The sequence below is a fragment of the Nematostella vectensis genome, chromosome 10 (genome assembly GCF_932526225.1).
Source record: "Nematostella vectensis chromosome 10, jaNemVect1.1, whole genome shotgun sequence".
NCBI lineage: Eukaryota > Metazoa > Cnidaria > Anthozoa > Actiniaria > Edwardsiidae > Nematostella > Nematostella vectensis.
This window is the reverse complement of record NC_064043.1, coordinates 2,590,544-2,609,081: the sequence shown is the minus strand read 5'-3', so window position 1 is coordinate 2,609,081 and position 18,538 is coordinate 2,590,544. Positions and strand designations below refer to the sequence as shown.

The window sequence follows — 18,538 nt, the reverse complement described above, 5'->3', positions numbered from 1 at the left end:
AAAGCAACTCTGCTTGGTCGGCCAGCTCGGTCATCGGGGTCGCTGGTCTTCTAGTGTCATTGATCGGCCTCTACACACGTAGGCGGGAGCTAGCAGACGCGTTCACTCGTACACCAGCTGTTAAACAGCGAGCTACCGATCCACGTGTAGTGGCCGACGGCGTGACTCCGCCGACACTTCGTGTCTATGCACAGCAGATCAAGGGTCGACCGCTTGCCGTTCCGGCGACAGCGCTTCGCGCTCCCGGACTATGCAAATCTCGGCTGTTAGCCATGGAGTAAGCAGACATTTAAACAAAAGAGCCCCTCCCATATCCGCACGTCCGTGCATCATACGCGTGTACGCATATATATGTCGACGACGCAGCAAAGCAAGATTACAAAGAACATCACCGACGCCGCAGTCATAACCGGCCTCGTCGCAGGTATTGGCTGGGTTGGGCGCAAGGTCTTGCGCGAAGACTTCACCAAAGACCCCTCCGCGAACGCCATGAACTACGCAAAAATGACTGCCGCTGTTGCGGGTGCTAACGCTTTGAAAGGTTACCTTGAGGACCAGAAGATCCTGCCCATGTAGTAGTGTACTACACGTATTAGACTCGTGTTCACGTACACACAGCACGTGAAGTGTGCGAAGCACACACACACTACTCGATGGCCTCCATCGCAATTTTGGTTGGCGGCGCCGTCCTAAACGCGACTGTATTCCGTTCCGGCGCTGCATCTAGGCGGCCTTTTCCCATACTGCGCGTATTCGTATACGTATACGTATAAGATGATTGCAGACCAGTTGTGGAGTGCACGATGTAGCAGCCGCTGCTAAGCGAGTGACACCGAAGGTGCCGTCGATGGGTGGGTTATGTAGCTTTGGTGATATTGCTAACCGAAGCCTCGAGTTGTGGCGCGCAGACAGGGAGTGCGTTAAGAGGTTCGCCAATGTCGTTCTCCGAGGGCCTACCGACCTCAGAAAGACCGCCTCGGCACTACCTGAGCAGACGGCAACCGCCTGTTGGAGACTGATACACCTGTTGCAGTACATTGCCGACACGTAATGGCGGCGAAGCGCATGTCCGACGAAGAACTCGATGCGTTCCTTCGTATATACTACGCCAGAGGTGGCTTCCAGGGAGTGACCGCTCTGCATGCCAAACTCCCCAAGAACTCAGCCTCCATAGATCGAGTGCGCAAGTGGGTAAGCTCGCAGCCCGTCGGGGGCTACACACAGACACCCCCTCCTCCGACTACCTACGCCCACTTCTCGGAGCAGATACCTAACCGTATCCACCAGTCGGACCTGCTATTCTTGCCAACCGATCGCGGGTACAAGTATGCCCTGACTGTCGTTGACGTTGCTTCACGATATAAAGCCGCCCGCCCACTGAGGACTAAGAGCGCGGCCGTCGTCTCCCGCGAACTCGCTGACATCTATGCGAGGGACCTCTCACATGGCCTAAAGTCCTCATGGTTGATGACGGCACGGAGTTCAAGGGTGCTACCACAAAGCTCCTAACAGACCACGGGGTGGAGGTCCGACGGGCTGAGCCAGGGTACCACAGGAGCCAAGCTACCGCCGAGTCTTTCCATCGATGGCTGGCACAGCGCCTATTTCGTGCGCAGTACTCGAAGGAGCTTGCATCCGGCGAAACAAACCGCGAGTAGGTTACTGCTTTGCCAATCGTCATCTCGGACATAAACGCAACGAAGAGTCGCATGACTGGCTTTGCGCCTAAAGACGCCATAAAGCTGAGGCGCGTGCCTCTCAAAGCCGAAAAGCCCCCATTAGAGGTCCCCTTAGAGGTCGGAACGGAGGTGTACATCGCCGTAAACGAGGAAGACCTCCAGGACAAGGGCCGACGGCGAGCGACGGACCCGTGGTGGACAAGCAAGGCATACCCAATACTAAAGAGGGTTATGGAGGCCGGACAGCCAGTGTTGTATTACACGGCGTACTCTAAGCACGGCTTCACGCGTTCGCAGTTGCGTAGCATCAGGCCAGCGTGATCAGCGCTTGTGCCTTCTATTGCAGCTAAGGCACGTGAGTCTGACATTCCACTTGTAGTGACCCTGACTGTCGTCCAGCCGGTCGATACTGAAGCATTGGGGATGGCTCTTGGTGTATCCCTGAAGCAAAAGCTGTGCCACAGACCGTGCACTTCTTTTCCGCGTCAGCAATCATGCCGAGTACGTGGTCTACCGTCAGAACGTGGTGCGATCCCGTGTACTTTGTGCGGCCCTTTTGCCTGTCGTCTATAGCGTATCGCTTGATTCGCGCTATAATGAACTCTTCACTGGGCGTAGCCTGGCAGTCGGGGGTAGTTCTTCCTGTGGTGCTCTATCAATCGCTGCTGAACAAGAGCCCCCATCTTGTTGGTCGAGCACACCCACGTGTCGCTTGGGTGGGCCTGCTCGATCGCCGCGTCGAACGCTACCCCATCCCACTCCTCTCGATACACCTCAAGCTGTTTGGAATCTGGCCGACACCAAATCCGGCCCTTTATGCCGTGGAGCCTGGAGGAGGGCGCGGCAGAGCCGCAGTCGCATGTACTGTACGGCTTTCCGCAGTCTTCACACAGGCAGCGGTAGTCAGACTCGAACCAGCGGATGTTCCCTTGTGCCCACTCCTTGAGCATATCGTGAGGCCCCTCTTTATCTCCCCAGGGCGGGAGCTGCCCATAGTCGCCACAACACACTACCTGACACGGCCGAGATACCCTAGGATGGCGCGTAGCACTTTAGTCTGTACCTTATAGCACTCGTCAATGATGATTAGTTCTGCGAGACGGTCGAGTTTGTGCCCCAGCTTGGAAGGTCTCCACTCCTCTATCGGCTTCTCCGCTGGTATGCAGAGGTAGTGGTGGTAGGTTTGAGCCTTCACCACCTCCCTCGCCGTGGCCATGACGAGGTCACCCGAGTCTAACAGGTCCTTAAGCTCTGGCGTGGTGATCCAGCCCTCGTTTTGTTCCAAGTGCTGCCCTACCCTCCCGGAAGTGTAGGGGTGGCAGGCCTCAGAGAACTCCCACTCGGTCAGCTGAATGGCCCCGGTTAGTTGAAGAACCTCGCTCAATGGCCGTCCCACAACATCCGCGATACGATACACGTTCGTAGGGAAGCCGTATTTCCGTACCAAATCAATGGCGTCCGAGGCGCCGCCGGAGAGACTGTCCTCGCATCCTAGGTACGCCGCACGCATGTCGATGTGCGTATGAGGCTGCGCCCCTAAGTTTTCCTTGCTATTCCACACTTTGGACTCAACCTGCGCCGCTCGCCAGACGTCCCTGTATTTAAGAGGCGTTGGCCTGATGTTCTCTCTTTGGGTCCACTTCTTGAAGCGATACCCTATTGCGCCGCCCATCGAGTGCGTAGCTTCGGTGTACTCTTGGTAGGCTGGGTGATCATCAGGGAGCCATTGAGGGTCATATCCTGTCTCGTCTGTAAACGCCCTGTCGATAGCCGCTCCGTCCTGTCCCGATCGGTACAGTTTGCCTTCGTGCGTGACTATAGCGCGCCCGCACAGCCAGATCCTCGTGCTTCTGGGGATCGCCCTGTTTATAAAGCGAATGAGCACCTCTCGCACTTTTGCCTCGCGCGTTTTTGTGGCGGCACTGGTAGCGCGAAGCGCTGCCTTCTCCTGACATAACGAACGAAGCTCCCCCTCGGCCTCGAAGTCTAGGCCGTGGACGCTCGTGATCGCAGGTGGTTCGGTAGGAAGCTCCGCCCAGGCGTGGTTATTGTGGCAGGGGATAGTGACCCTTGCATTAGTCTTGTACTTCCCCGAGTCCCACATAACGTTGCCCAGGGCGTCCACGCCTACTAGCTTTACCTCGAGCATCTTTTCCATCTCAAAGAGGTCTTCTTTGGTGCATCCCGTAGTGGCCAGCTTCTTGTCAAATCGCTCGAGGATCCTGCCTCGTGTCTTGGTTAGACCGAGGAAGCGCGAGGTGCCGCGATTCCTCAAGAAGTGGGCAACATAACTCACAACACAGTTAGCGAAGGTGTCACCCCCCTCTCGCTCAAACATTGGCCCAGGCTCACCATTTTGCTCAGGTAAAGGGCAAAGCTCGTATTTCACGTAGACGAGGTACTCTCGCCCTTTCCCCCAAATACCCGCATCGATGCCTTCCAGGGCGCCGACTGCGATTCGGTCCCCTCTTTTGACTAACGACCAACCAATCTTGTGCTCCGAGCGCCCTTCCTCCTCTGTGATTGGCGCCAATGGCTCTGCGGGGGCCTTACCAACGACCGTAAAGAGTCTGTAACGCCGGTCGGGGTCTACCATCTCAAGCACCGGTGGCAACACTGCGTTTGCCCGCAGAGACTCTCGCTCGTGCGAGACCCACCACACCGAGCCATCGTCATTAATGTCAGGCCCCCGCATAACCGGCTTTAGAGCAATGACACCTGCTCCACCAAGATCTCGTATCTCCTGGTAAACACCGGCGCTTATGTCTTGGCCCCGAAGAGTGGCATCCACGCTTGGGAACCGAAGATAGGCGCCGCCGACGAAGAGAGAATATTACTTCTCGGGGTCTAAGCTCTCTGGGCCCTTTTGCTCCAGCAAAGGGTCGAACTCGCGCCAGACTTCCTCTGTCCACGCTTTCGCCGGTACGAGCGGCTTAAGCAGCTTGTGTTTGACATCGTCGGGGATATCCTCGTCCAGGATGTTCTGGACCAGCCCTGCTAGTACGGCAGGCGCCTCTTTGTCAGGCATGCTTTTGAGAACCTCCTCTATGTAGGCGTCCATGTTTCCGTATCACAGCCGGCGGGACGAGTGTTTGGGTATGCCTTGTGCCATCCAGTCTCTAATTGCCCGTATCACAGCCGGCGGGACGAGTGTTTGGGTATGCCTTGTGCCACCCAGTCTCTAATTGCCCGTATCGCGGGCTGCGATGTCAGACAGGACGAGTGCGAACCGTTCCCGAGCGCGCCTCTCGGTGCCGCGCATCCGCAGGGGCGACACAACCGCGTGTGGTGTCGCCCCTGCGGAGTTGAACAGATGGCATCAAAAGACAAGATGGATGCGCTGGTTGAACAAATGGCATCAAAAGACACGATGGGTGCGCTGGTTGAACAGATGGCATCAAAAGACACGATGGATGCGCTGGTTGAACAGATGGCATCAAAAGACACGATGGATGCGCTGGTGGAACAGATAGCATCAAAAGACACGATGGATGCGCTGGTTGAACAGATGGCATCAAAAGACACGATGGATGCGCTGGTTGAACAGATGGCATCAAAAGACACGATGGATGCGCTGGTTGAACAGATGGCATCAAAAGACACGATGGATGCGCTGGTTAAGCAGATGGCATCAAAAGACATGATGGATGCGCTGGTTGAACAGATGGCATCAAAAGACACGATGGATGCGCTGGTTGAACAGATGGCATCAAAAGACACGATAGATGCGCTGGTTGAGCAGATGGCATCAAAAGACACGATGGATGCGAGTTAAGAGTGCCTCGGACCCCCCATAGTGGGAAAGGGTGTGACGGGTTTAGACATGGCCTCGAGGTATAGTTGAACAGATAGCGTCAAAAGGCATGGCAGGGACTGCAAAGCACCCGGGTGATGGGGTGAAGGGACCGGCTGACGGCTTCAAAGCTCTAGAAAAAGCGTCCAATGTCAGTTGATAGGGAGGTGCAACAGGTCAGGAGGGAAAATGAATTTTGTCTTCGGTAGTTCCTAGGAGACGCCATCCTCAGAGGAGTGTGTACGTATAGTCGTTGTCTTGGTGGAATGCGACACCTGGGTTCCTAGGAGACGCCACCCTCAGAGGAGTGTGTACGTATAGTCATTGTCTTGGTGGAATACGACACCTGGGTTCCTAGGAGACGCCACCCTCAGAGGAGTGTGTACGTATAGTCTTTGTCTTGGTGGAATACGACACCTGGGTTCCTAGGGGACGCCACCCTTAGAGGAGTGTGTACGTATAGTCATTGTCTTTGTGGAATGCGACACCTGGGTTCCTAGGGGACGCCATCCTCAGAGGAGTGTGTACGTATAGTCATTGTCTTGGTGGAATGCGACACCTGGGTTCCTAGGGGACGCCATCCTCAGAGGAGTGTGTACTTATAGTCATTGTCTTGGTGGAATACGACACCTGGGTTCCCAGCGGGAAAATTCAAGTTTATTTAACGTGAGTCGAACTTGTCGGGTAGTTTAAAAGTTAACGGTGCAGTGAATTTAACGCTTCACATGAACCAGTCCTTCTGGTAAATTAGAGTTAAGAAAAATACAAACTTTTCTGGTGGGAACGAAGCACTGTAAAATACTTAGATCTCGCTACTAATTAAGAACAGGGCCGTAGCAGGGGGTGGGGCACTGGGCGCACGTGTCCCCCCTCCCAATATTTCAAAATTTATAAGGAAGTGACCAGTAGGGGCAAGGCTGTGCCCCCAATATTCTCTTAATGTTTGTATATTGTGCCCTCCCCAATATTTCGAGGCCTGCTACGGCCCTGTACAAGAATGTAAGCGTTTTGAAAATTTACAGTACTTCTTCACGAAGTGTGCCTAAACACGGACACAAATAGACTGCTTATTGGAAATATGTTTAAAAAGATAATGGGAATTGGTTTTTGCATTTAAACTACATTTTAGATGGATTTAGGTACATATAAACAATGTGTCAATTTGTGCAATCATATGATAAAGACAACGCTCGCAAAAAATTGCAACATTATTAGCAGCTTGTAAAAATTGTAACAAATATTTGGTTCGTCAAACTTTCTAAACAAAATCTAATGGCTATGTAGACAGCCAAAACTATAAGCACGTCTGGGATAAAGTTTTTTCTTTCTAGATGCTTCTATCATCAGGTTACAATAATTATTTTGAATGTGACTTTTTAGCGTCAATTCTTGGGGGGAACCCATTCAGAAGTAAGTAAAGTACAAATGCCTCTACGTTTAACAGATATTGATACAAAGCCGTCTGTCTACGGCAAAAGGTCAAAACAAGATCAAGTGATAAAAAGATGTTTTGCATTTTTATTAAGTTGAATCAGTAAAACTTAATAAGATCATTGTTATATGCCAAATTTCATGATTATTTTTCGACAAAAGTCTACGGATTCAAACGAACATGTGATTCAGAGAGCGCGCAATTATCAAGTAAACGATTCCTAAAATGCTCTTCGCAGATCCACAAAATTAAAATTGGCTTTGCTAAATAGATAATATAAATTCTTATTTTTATTTTATAACCATTGGAAATTTATGGGAAAGGTACGAAAATCGTTCCTTAAGTTTGTGTCCGAAATTGGGGCCAGTTGACCAGTTGACACATACTTTTCGAGCACGGCGCCCTAAACTTTAAAAAAAATGTATATATATTATAAGTGTTTTATTAGGTTATGGTCCAACCTTGTTACCTGCAAAATATTAAAAGTGTATTTTTATTGCTAAAAGGTTATGGTGCTAAATGCAAAAACCGTCCGTAATTAGGGCAACACACTGTAGCTCAAACGTGGACACACGGACGTGTACGTCAAAAAAGTGAAGTCCGGATATGTGGTACACAGGCTCTGAATGACAGAAGTCAGAAAGCGGTTGAGCAGTTGGAAATTATTGACGAGAATTCGTGTAATATTGAGAACTGCAGTAACAAAGTAACGGAAAAAAGAGCGCGAAAGAAAGAGCGCAAAGAACATTTTTTTACCATTTTTAATTCAGTCGAAATTGGTTTTATTTTTGTAAAATAGAAAATATAATTCATTCTATACTATAGCATGCCGTGAAGAAGTTATAATAAAGGAGAAAATTTACCAGAGTCAAATACCAGCGGCTTGGTGTATATCACGTACATTCAATACAAGCACATTATACATTATACCATTGTATTTACATTAATTTTGAATTATTCTCAACTTTTCATGGTAAAAACAGCAAGAATAGCAAGGAAAATAAATAAACTTTGCCATCCCTTTCTATTATAGGGTTAGGGGACTGTGAGCGAAGATATTTCTATTTTGTTAAAGTCTTGCTGAGAGGAGGAAAGCGTGTGACTTCCCTTATTATCCCATGCCGCTTCCTGCAAAGCCAGTGGAGATGACTGCTTGAAAAGATTCTTGCCTGAGACTTAACCCCCCTCCCCTACAACCCTTCCTACCATATCCCTAGAGAGGGCAGCTTTGCTACAGCCACGCTGAGAGGAGGGAAATGTGTGACTCCTCCCCCCCTTGCCCCTTCCTGCCTTGCTGCTGGCAGCTTTGCTAAAGACTTTAGGGGAGCTCAATATTTGTCCCACTTAGCTTTACTGCTTCAAGTAGCTCCTCTCTGCTCAATAGGTTTTCTTTCTCAATTCCAATAAAAAGTTGTAGTCTTGCATTTCCAACAAAGTTATGCAGTAGAAAGCTTGGTAAGCCCCCTTTCTTGTCCCTTAGCGTATAGAGAGGGCAGCGAATAGCTCCTAAAACCTGAATAGAATATGAAAAGCTGACCACCAGATACTGCTTGACCTTTAAAAACATGACTGTATGGAGCATCCTTTTTGAAATTGCACATGCAATAAGGTACACTAATTCTACAATAATAAAATAATGTGCAATACTCCTCTTGATCTGGTAAAGGGCTAGTTTCTAAACTATAATGCCAACATTGCTCATGTATTATAGTGCAAGAACTAAGAGTACGGACAAACAGATGAATATTACATATTCTTTAGGCCTTCCAAGGTATTCTAGTATTTAGCTCACAAACCAATAAAAACTTACACTGTTTAGGTTTTTGCAGTCTCAACAGCACTTATGACCTTCACCAATTGTCGATAAATTTCCCTTATTTCCTCAATTTCTACAATTTTTACATGAAAACATTGACTCACCTCAAAATCAAGATTTGAAGTTGTTGAATTCCTTCTTTCCAGCTCAAGAAACTGGTTCAAGGGTACTTCTTTAGCATAAAAATGTAGACAGAGTTTCTTTGTCAAATTCAGTTCTGCAATATGCTCTTCTTGTACATGTGTTATGACATAATTATCTTCTGTTATCCCAACAGGAGTTGAAGTCTGGCCCATTTCTTCTTGTACTTCTCTGTTAACAGCTGTCTCTAAGTCTTCACCATCATCAACAAAGCCTCCAGAAAAACCTATTCTGCCATCAAACCTGAGCTGCATCTGAAACAGCACAATTGATTGGCACTTTTGCAATAGATATTTATCAGAGATAATCCACTCTTTGTTATAAAGCACTCCATCTTATTGTAGCCATCAAAATTATTTAACACCTCTCGCAGGTAATTGATTTAAAAAATTTGTTCACCCGTTTAATAGCCCCTTCCAAGCGTGCGATCGATTTAATCTTGGGCGAACATAATCACCAGTTTTTTCACCCCAAAGCCAAAAAAATAATTTCCAGGTCATACAGACTAAAAAAAAAGTGGGATCAATTTGGTTTCAGAAAAGACTGCATTAAGGAAAGCTGTGGTGGTTCATTAGAAAATTATTTACTCATCCAGGCAAAGCCAAACAAGAAAAAATCCCCATGAATCCACAGGCAGCCCAAGTTCATTATATGTATTTTGTGAAAATTCAAAATCTTCAAAATTGTGTATTTATGAATAAATGATTCGCAATGGCTCACTTGTTGTGTCGTTTATTACTCAACCGAGTTTGAAGCCATTCGGCAGGCATTTCACAGAGTTGAGTTTTCTCCCCCACTATCAATAGTATAACCGTAAATCTAAAGAAGCCAATAATAGGGAGTCGTCACTTATAAACTATGAGGCACAAGATTGATTGTAAGAGAAAATCTTTAGCTTCCAAATAGCGTGAATGGTGTTTTTAAATACTGATCTTATTTGATACTAAACTAATACCAGAAAGCAAATCATTCTAACCTATATAAGATCGTGGGAAGTTTTAGTGATACTTGACAGATTTTGACCTATTTTTATCATGACCGAATGAACACTTAAACGCGAGAAAACACGTTACATAACACTACATCTTAAAACATACAAGATAAAAAACCCAAATACAAATGCTTACATGAGTTAAATAATTCAATTAAAGGGCCTGACTAAATAAGTCACAACTTCTTAAGACTTAACAGTGCTATTCAAGACCAATTTTTGACTTACCAAAATGGTATTCTTGATGGGGTAATATCGAAACAATTTTACGTCCTCCGGTATAGATGTATGTAACATCACATGGCAACAGTGCCTGTACCCAACAAGAGCGAGAGAATTGGCGCGAGATATGACCCTCCCTGTCGACATGGTGTTTAACACCACACGATCAACCTTCAAGGTGAATAAAAACTCGCTATTTTAATAATAAAAACAATACACGAAACTCGAAAAGTTAAACCTGTGTTTTAGTCAGGCGTTCCTAAAATCGCGATTACCCAGAGTTCTTTTTCGCCCGAGTCTAACTCTCCGTAATAGCACAGGAAGCCAAATGCTATGGGTACGGTATTTACCTAGTATCTTAATCGAGAGGGTTTTGCACTTTGGTATCCAAAAGGGTCGGAAAATAATGCACGAAAATAAAAACGTAGCATTCGTATTAGTTGGTTGCTTTTTAGTGATTAAATTCACTATCTACAGGAAAACATGTTCTCCCGCTATCTACTATTTTGCCTTGAGTCAATCACAATTTATTGGCCCCGACGAACTGTTAATTGTGGGGCTTACATTTCGTTAGGTCAAAAACCTGAGCAGGGGGAGGGGAGTGGGTGATGGCAAACAGCTCTGGAGGCCTACTGGTTAAAGAAGGCCAATCGCGCCGCCATTTTACGCTCCCGCAAAATACCTGGTGACTTAAAAAAATCCATTTCCATCGCCCTATCCGAGCAAGTAACTAATAAAATTTCAATCAAATACCATTAATAAAATGTCAGACTTCAATCGTGGATACTTACTGTGCTTTCTTGCACATGAACCTCTGTATTTTCAATAGTAAATAATAACAACACAGGCCCGTACCAGCGTACCCAGGATTTTTCTTGGGGAGGGGGGGGGGGGGGGGGGGGATCGGTAAAAGTGTCTTATTTGTTTCTCTCAACTCGAGTTTTCTACCTCAGCGTCACCACCCACTTCCGCTCCCCGTTTTGGCTCTGGCCGGGGGGGGGGAGGGGGGGTTCTCTGGTAAAAATCTCACCACTCCCGAAAAAAAAAAGTTTTTTTTATTCATTTGCAGTATCTCCACGGTACGTTTATGGTTGGATTTGGCTACATACTAGAGTGATTTAGCGTTTTTGAGAACCGAAAGTGAACCTTCCGTAACAATTGCTGTTGACCGCGCCCAAAATGCTACCGCTTAGGGTTAAAACTGATTTTTCCAACGAAAAACCCTGTCTTTTTCATGTGAGAAAAACCCCGTCTTTTTATGTGAGAAAACCCCGTCTTTTTTATGTGAGAAAAACCCCGTCTCTTTTATGTGAGAAAAACCCCATCTTTTTATGTGAGAAAAACCCCATCTTTTTTATGTGAGAAAAAACCCCGTCTTTTTTTATGTGAGTTATGCCTTTGCCGTACCTCACAAAGTAATTCTCAAACGCTTGAAGGGGCGTAGCATATGGGGCGAGCGGCATCCATTGTGGTCGATTTGTTCTATGCATTCGGTACAAATACGTGACTGGGAGGCGCATGTTGTGGATAGCGAGTTGTTCGGTTGACCTGTTGTGGGGTAAATCTTAGCTGATTACCAAGGTGAATGAATAAAAAAAGAACGAACCGAATCATCGCGTCTTCATCTGGTGTCAACTTGAAAACTCATACAATGGTAGTCGTGTTATCATCTAGTTTGCATGCCATGAAACCTTAGCCACGCAAAGGTAACCAAGAATAGCTCAACTAAAAAGTGCCAACCAGATGAGCCGTGCTATCATTGAGTTTATACATCGGAGGATTTTAATATAGTTTTCTAATCCTGACAGTGCACTAGAAGCGAGATATATTCTTAGTGAAGTGAACCAAGCGTAATCTCAACTATACGGTCTCGCAATTACAACCAAAAATATGCAATAATTTGTAAGCCATCAACACTAGATGAGTCGTGCTATCATCTAGTTTGTCCATCTGAGTAATTGAGGATACTTGACAATGAACGCAAACCACGACGTATGTTTATAATCTTGTCAAGTTCGATTCTCACGCACGCGATATAGACCGAGAGCCACTCAAATGTAACTCAGAACTCGGACAGCTCACGCGATCCGAAAATTGCTCGCAAAGCAGCACCGGAAATCAAGGCTTAGGGCCAACATAATGTTTGCGGAATCGCCTGAAAAAGTTAATCAATTTATTTTTCAACTAGTTTAGCCCGTAGATGGGTATTTGTAAGATCTCGTGTATCAGTATCTGCAATAAGGATGTTTGTAATTCCTAAATCCTGCCTTTTATGCTTTGATTAATTCCGACAATAACACGACCCTCACGAACAAAGCATGCAACACTAATGTACGACGCGCTCACAATGCAATACTTGATCACAACTTCCCTCCAGAGGGGGAGGGGTCAGGGAAACAAAAACAAGGTCAAACGGCTCGAGCCTCACGTTCACGGAACGTCAGGGATTTCATTGGAGACAAGTATCAATAGTTTGTAGACGAAAGAAACCTTCAAATATCGCACTCAAAGTGCTGAGGGAAGTTATTTAGGGAAAATTCACGTTATTAAGAATGTGATGAAAGGTCGAGCGATATTTTGGTATCTCACGCGATACAACGGGCAGTAGGCCACGCAAACCCTTGTTCCCATCCATAAGCCAAGCTGCAATAACTGTGCTATAACAATCCCAAAGGCACCGCTTACAGTAGGGTGTTAGTCTTAAAGGAATTGTACGTAGCATTGCGACTCGCCGCTACTAAACCGCGCGAAATACGCGATCAATGGGAGCCTGTGGGGTGGCCCTAAACAATAACCCCAAAACACGCAAACTTGACACAACGTCGTTACCATTTAGTGCTGTTTAATAATCGGATTTCTTTAAGATAGGTAATCCGAGAATACTCGATTAGACTATAAACATTCTAACGTTCTTAAAAATTGCTACCAAGCGCCCAGCGGCCTGGAATATACAGTTATAATTATATAGTACATCTTCCGGTAGAATGCGATAAGCGAATTGTGGATTGACTTTGATTTGACCACAAGTGAAATGGGCGGTTCTACTATCATACAATGGTTATACCCTATTAGAAACGCTCTTCTTTAAGAACCTAACGCTTGTTATTGAATAACGTTTGCGCCTTTAACCCCTAGCCCAGTCGCCCCCAGCCTCTACACAAATTACGCCTTTGCTCTCTGCCGAGTGGATTTCTTCTTGTATTCTGCAAGCCATTGCATGATATCCTGAGTGTGATAAAAAGTTGGTCCCATTCCACCCGCATACTGAACACGCCCGTCATGTATGATGTACAGTCTGGTAGGCAGCCCGGCGAAGCTCTTGTTAGCGAGGTTCTCCATTGTATCGACCAGGAGTCTCGAAGAGGGGTGGAGCTTGTTAAGCTCTTTGAGTTTTTGTGCCGCGCGGCATCGCTCTTGTATTGTACGAGGCTGTTGTATTTCGATGTTACCCTACAACATGTAAGCACTCAGATTAAAAGCTATTATGACATCACATCGCGATTATCGATCAATTTTAACAGCGCTACAAATGCTTCCAGTAGTGAATGGCATATTACGCATACGCTGCTAAACTTATCACATACCTCGAACTTCCATTCGTCCGAGGGATGCGCCTCCTTGATGTAGACAGTGGCAAAGTCCGCGACGCTCATAAACTCCTCCACGATTTTCTTGAATTCACTTTGTCTCTTCATGAACACGGGACAAGTGCAACTTCCCAGGTTTACGATAAGAGGCCGACTTCCCCGCACGTGATCCAGAAGATGGCTTTTTTCTTTTCCATCTAGGGATACGAGAGGTGGATTAGGAGCAATTTTTCCCGGTACTGCTTCTCTCTGCAGTTCCAATTGTATCATTTCCAGGTGCGCCTTTAGAGATTCCCAGCCGAACACGTTCGCCCAGTACGCATCTTTCCGTATTTCGACCGTAGCGATGAAAAGGAAAAGTCTCATAAGCGGTCTTTCCATACAGTGGAAGCACTGTAGCAGCTTTAACACCCCGAACCCCACAACAAGCAGAGCAGAAGCCGCGTAGAACAGCAGAGCAACTCGCACAGATTGCAACATGGTGGAGGGATTACGCGAAGTACTCTTCAGCCTTGTCTTCACCGTGTGCGATGCTCATATGCACTGTGTGATTCAAAGCGCGCAGTTTTCTAGTCGTTGTTTCTGGCATGTCAATAATGTTGACCCCCTCCCCCCGAAGGGTCTTTTGCGCACTGACCGTGTCGTTCTTTAGGTGCGTTTTTGCGGCGGTATTTATTTCCGCTATATCCTACCAAAACAACTTGAGCATTGAAAAATATTTGTATATAGCCTTGACAAAACCTTTACCCTTGGTCTGTTGTTTGTGATAGAAGCAATGACGCTATCCATCGTAGACAGACACAGTCTCCTCCATAATAATATATTTATGTGAACTCGGGGTATTTTTGTATTTGTCTTGTAAATCAAATATTTTTTAGAATCACTTCTAAATTCGCTATCCTCGTATCTTGGGCTTAGTTAACAGAAGATATGTTGTCCTTTGACGCAAGAAGACACACTGCGCAGAAGCCATCATAGTGTACAAAACAAAATAGCAATAAAAAGTTGCAGATCAATTTACTTTGCGCTAATTTGTTTTTTTATTCACTTATCATTTGTTTTGACGGAATCGATGCGTTGCTTAGGTGAGTTTGTTTGCTTTTTGCAAGAGTTAAAAAACTAGCAGGTTTTCTTACTTTTAAAGGTCACCGGCAAAATGTTTCTTAATCCATTACTAGAGTGCACCTTCATGGCCTCTTGGATGCATAAAGGGCTATTCATTTGGTATTACTTGTAATTCTCTTGCGCTACTTGTCCGTAGCTAACCACCCGTACCGTGGGACAATCTTGGAAATTTGATCACGCGATCAAAATAAAGCAAAATGGGGTTGATTTTTAATGTCATAACATTCAATGCTTGCGATCACTATAACACGCGCATGCAGCCATTGGATGTTTAAAGCAATTTATTTTCTGTTAGATTTTTTCTTAAATTATTTTGTCAAGGTGTGTTATGCTCAATTTTTTGTGTCTTTCTTTTCCTTAAAAAAGATAAGCTTATCAGGTTTTAGAGAGTCGTTACTTATGTAATTAGGTAAAAAAATATATATGAACTTTTGCCTTTTTTCCAAGGTTTTCTTTTGCGATATGGTTCCGGGTGATTGCATCGGCTCGCGTGATTTCTCAAATCTCAGACACTTGATCAAACAACTCCTCAAAAGCCCCCAGATAAATAACATAGCAGATCATGCAATCATTATATCGCCAAACTCGACATTATAGCCCATACCCTGACCTTGATGAAGACAAGGTTACTCTGTTTATCTTTAATTGTGATTTCTTTTCAGCGTTTTGTTGTTGGTGAGATCGATATGATTAGCAAGAATGGGAATGTTATTATGAGTCCCATCAATCATTGTTAGCAAGCTAACTAAATCCCTACTTGCCTTCACAGCTTATTAAATCGGTCACAGAGTCATCTTGTTATGTTTAGCAGTTTAGTAACGTGGCTAGAGCCCCATTCCATATTAGAAAATACAATCCCTAGGTTAGATAACTGAATGGAAATTAAAAAAGAAGCGAATGGATTGACTGAAAAGCCTAGATGTAACTGTTATAATGATATTATTATCATTATTACCGTTATCATTATTACATTATTGATATTATTAACTTGGTCAGAGCTGAGCTTGACTCGTGATCGTCGCTTGATATCATAGTGTTGATCTCTGGATAAAAATATCAAAAATAAGAATGACTAGTGCGTCCTGTGCTCGGGTGGTGGAGGTAGTCTGGGTAGAGACGATCAGAGATAAGACTAATGTACTGATACCGAGGACGGAACGAAAGAACACAATAGTATTGTCCTCTCAAAACTTGATCCTCTTTTCCGTCTTTTGAGCGAAGACTCGCTGGCGCTGGTAGAGCGCTAGTAAAGGGCTCTATCCGACCACAGCTCAAGACGTGCCATCCGTTGGAAGGAAAAAGGAAGGGGATTATATAATTTTGATGTAAAAAACAGCATCTTTTTCATATTCAATTTGCTAGGAATCCAATAGACTGCGAGCTTAAGAAACACGTCATCCCTTTTGGGCGTGGTTCCATTAATGTGTCTCAAATGCGAAATAATTCGTTAAACATATTTCTAGGGACGGGGCTGTAGTAACGAAACGAAGGCACATGCGATGTTTTTACGTTATGCAGGCTTGTCCATGGCTTGTGTTGGTTCGTCTTCAAAATAGATATCTAGGAACAATTCTGTGTTTGCATTTATAAGCCTTATTTGGCAAATGCTCCGTTAAACATTTATTGCTTATAGCTCTTTAATTACTAATTAACCAAATACCATTTACATTTGTTTCCTTCATTAAAGTAATTATCACAAAACAGAGTGACAAATGTGTGCCTTTATAGCGCTCAATGCTTCAACGCTTTTTCAGGTGTAAGAAACCCACATGCCCTACAGCCAATATTATTTCTTCAGACAAACATGTATAATTTATATGAATTTACATAATAAAACTACGAACATAAAACAAACCATACTACTACTTAATACAGTATAGTTGTAATGTTCTCATAGTTTTGTTGTTCATGGCTTCCTTTCCTTATGAGAATAGAGGGAAGTGGATATATCACTGATTTATAAGTCACATACTTGTAAATCTAAACATTTGATAACAAGAGTTCACTTAACAGATTTCTTTTATTTATTGATTTTAAAGGAGCTAAATGACACAAGGATTTCTATTTAGCTTGTTTTGCGACGATCTTGACAACGTACACTAATACAAGCAAACAAGCTAAAAAATAACACTAAAGTAATGAAAAAAGCACACAAAAAGCAAGCATTGGCACTAGTAAGTTTATTTATTTTTATTGAATTGTTACAACTCTTGTCGACGCAGGAAATCGCTTCGACTTTATGAGTCTTTGCTAAATTGATGACGATGTGAAACAAAACACCTCAAATCTGGAAGAACAATAATAGGAAACTAAGGAGGAACAATGATAGGAAATTAAAACATTCCTCAACTGAAAAAAAAAACAATAGCAGGAAACTAAGGTCTCACTTACATGATTATAGGGGGTAAAATGGAGGGGGGGGGGGGGGGGTGAATAGAGCCTTTACGGCACCTTTTCGATCGTTTTCAAGTCAGTTCTATTTTGCATTTTCAAGAATAGAGTTCTTGATTAACCCCCGGAATCGGCCGAGATGCACGAATAGCTCGAGAATGTGTAGGGTGAGAGGGCTGCAATTGAGTCCTCAGAAAGGTCACAGTTTCGATCAAGCATTTGGTCTCCTTGCACGCAAAAACTGCATATATCATCACACGACATTTCATCCATCTAAGAAAAGAAAAGTCAATAATCCGCTATATATATATATATATATATATATATATATATATATATATATATATATATATATATATATATATATATATATATATATATATATATATATATATATATATTTTACGAAACGTAGAAATCTAGAAATACCTCTATCCCCAAAGGCACGTAAAAAGATCATTCTAGTTGTCTTGTCCTATCTACCTGTGTACGGGTAACCTGTGTACTCAGTTAAGAGCATAATTGCCGTCAATTATGATTATGACATTTGCAGTTTTATATCATGTTTATCTTTGAGTATATTTGATGCAGATAGGAATACATACTGCGTTTCACTCTGCAAAGGTCGGCATCGAGGGTAAAAACATTACAATTAGTAGACTTTCCAAACAGAACATTTTTCCACAAATTTACTGCAAGTCTTCGCCAAATGCTGATAATAACCGTCGTAAAATGACTTGTGTACGAACAGAATCTCAATATGAGCCTGGCAATTCGTCCTACAAAATCACGTGCACTCTTTTCTTATCGCGTTTTGTTCTAGGCTTTTCCGTTTCATCACACACTACCAGCTGTGTGGCATATACCGCTAACGATAGCGTGCAGCAGGATCTTTTAGGTTAAAGTGCAGAGCTCTCAACTCACTCAATAAGCCACTCAAACCACTCAATAGTCTAAGCTGACCCTGTGGAAACCACACAGCGACGACAGTCAGGAGAGTGATGCTTCTGTCAATTCAGACACCCTCTCATCTTCGCCCATTCAACACCAGAACTTGTAGAAAGATAAATAGCACATGCCAGTACCCGCACAGACAGACATGGAAATTACGAAAACGCGTAAAGTATGTTATTCTTCGTATAACGAAGGAGGGAGGGGATGGGGTGGAGAGAGGGGATGGGGTGGAGAGAAGGGATGGGGTGGAGGGAGGGGATGTGGTGGAGGAAGGGGATGGGGTGGAGAGTGGGGGTGACACGCCCACCCCTACCACCTTTAGCTACACATATATACAAAGTCCCTCTTACCCCTTTTCGTCTGTAAACGCACGTCCACACGAAAGGTTTAAATTATTCCATTCTGGA

At 44.7% G+C, this 18,538-nt stretch overlaps 2 protein-coding genes across 2 annotated transcripts; both read right to left on the bottom strand.

Moving 5' to 3' along the window:
* Positions 1-7,777: 7,777 nt before the first annotated feature.
* LOC5516494 (U8 snoRNA-decapping enzyme) lies at positions 7,778-10,338 on the bottom strand. The gene is made up of 3 exons (XM_001636520.3): positions 10,081-10,338; positions 8,825-9,115; positions 7,778-8,417 (listed from the first exon to the last, which is right to left on the bottom strand). Exons 1-3 carry the CDS (start codon positions 10,219-10,221, stop codon positions 8,223-8,225), a joined length of 627 nt encoding a protein of 208 aa, XP_001636570.1. The 5' UTR covers positions 10,222-10,338; the 3' UTR covers positions 7,778-8,222.
* A 2,561-nt stretch (positions 10,339-12,899) lies between these two features.
* LOC5516446 (type I iodothyronine deiodinase) lies at positions 12,900-14,283 on the bottom strand. The gene is made up of 2 exons (XM_001636521.3): positions 13,659-14,283; positions 12,900-13,524 (listed from the first exon to the last, which is right to left on the bottom strand). The coding sequence occupies exons 1-2, from the start codon at positions 14,139-14,141 to the stop codon at positions 13,237-13,239; spliced, it is 771 nt and encodes a 256-aa protein (XP_001636571.1). The 5' UTR covers positions 14,142-14,283; the 3' UTR covers positions 12,900-13,236.
* Between the last annotated feature and the right edge of the window lie 4,255 nt (positions 14,284-18,538).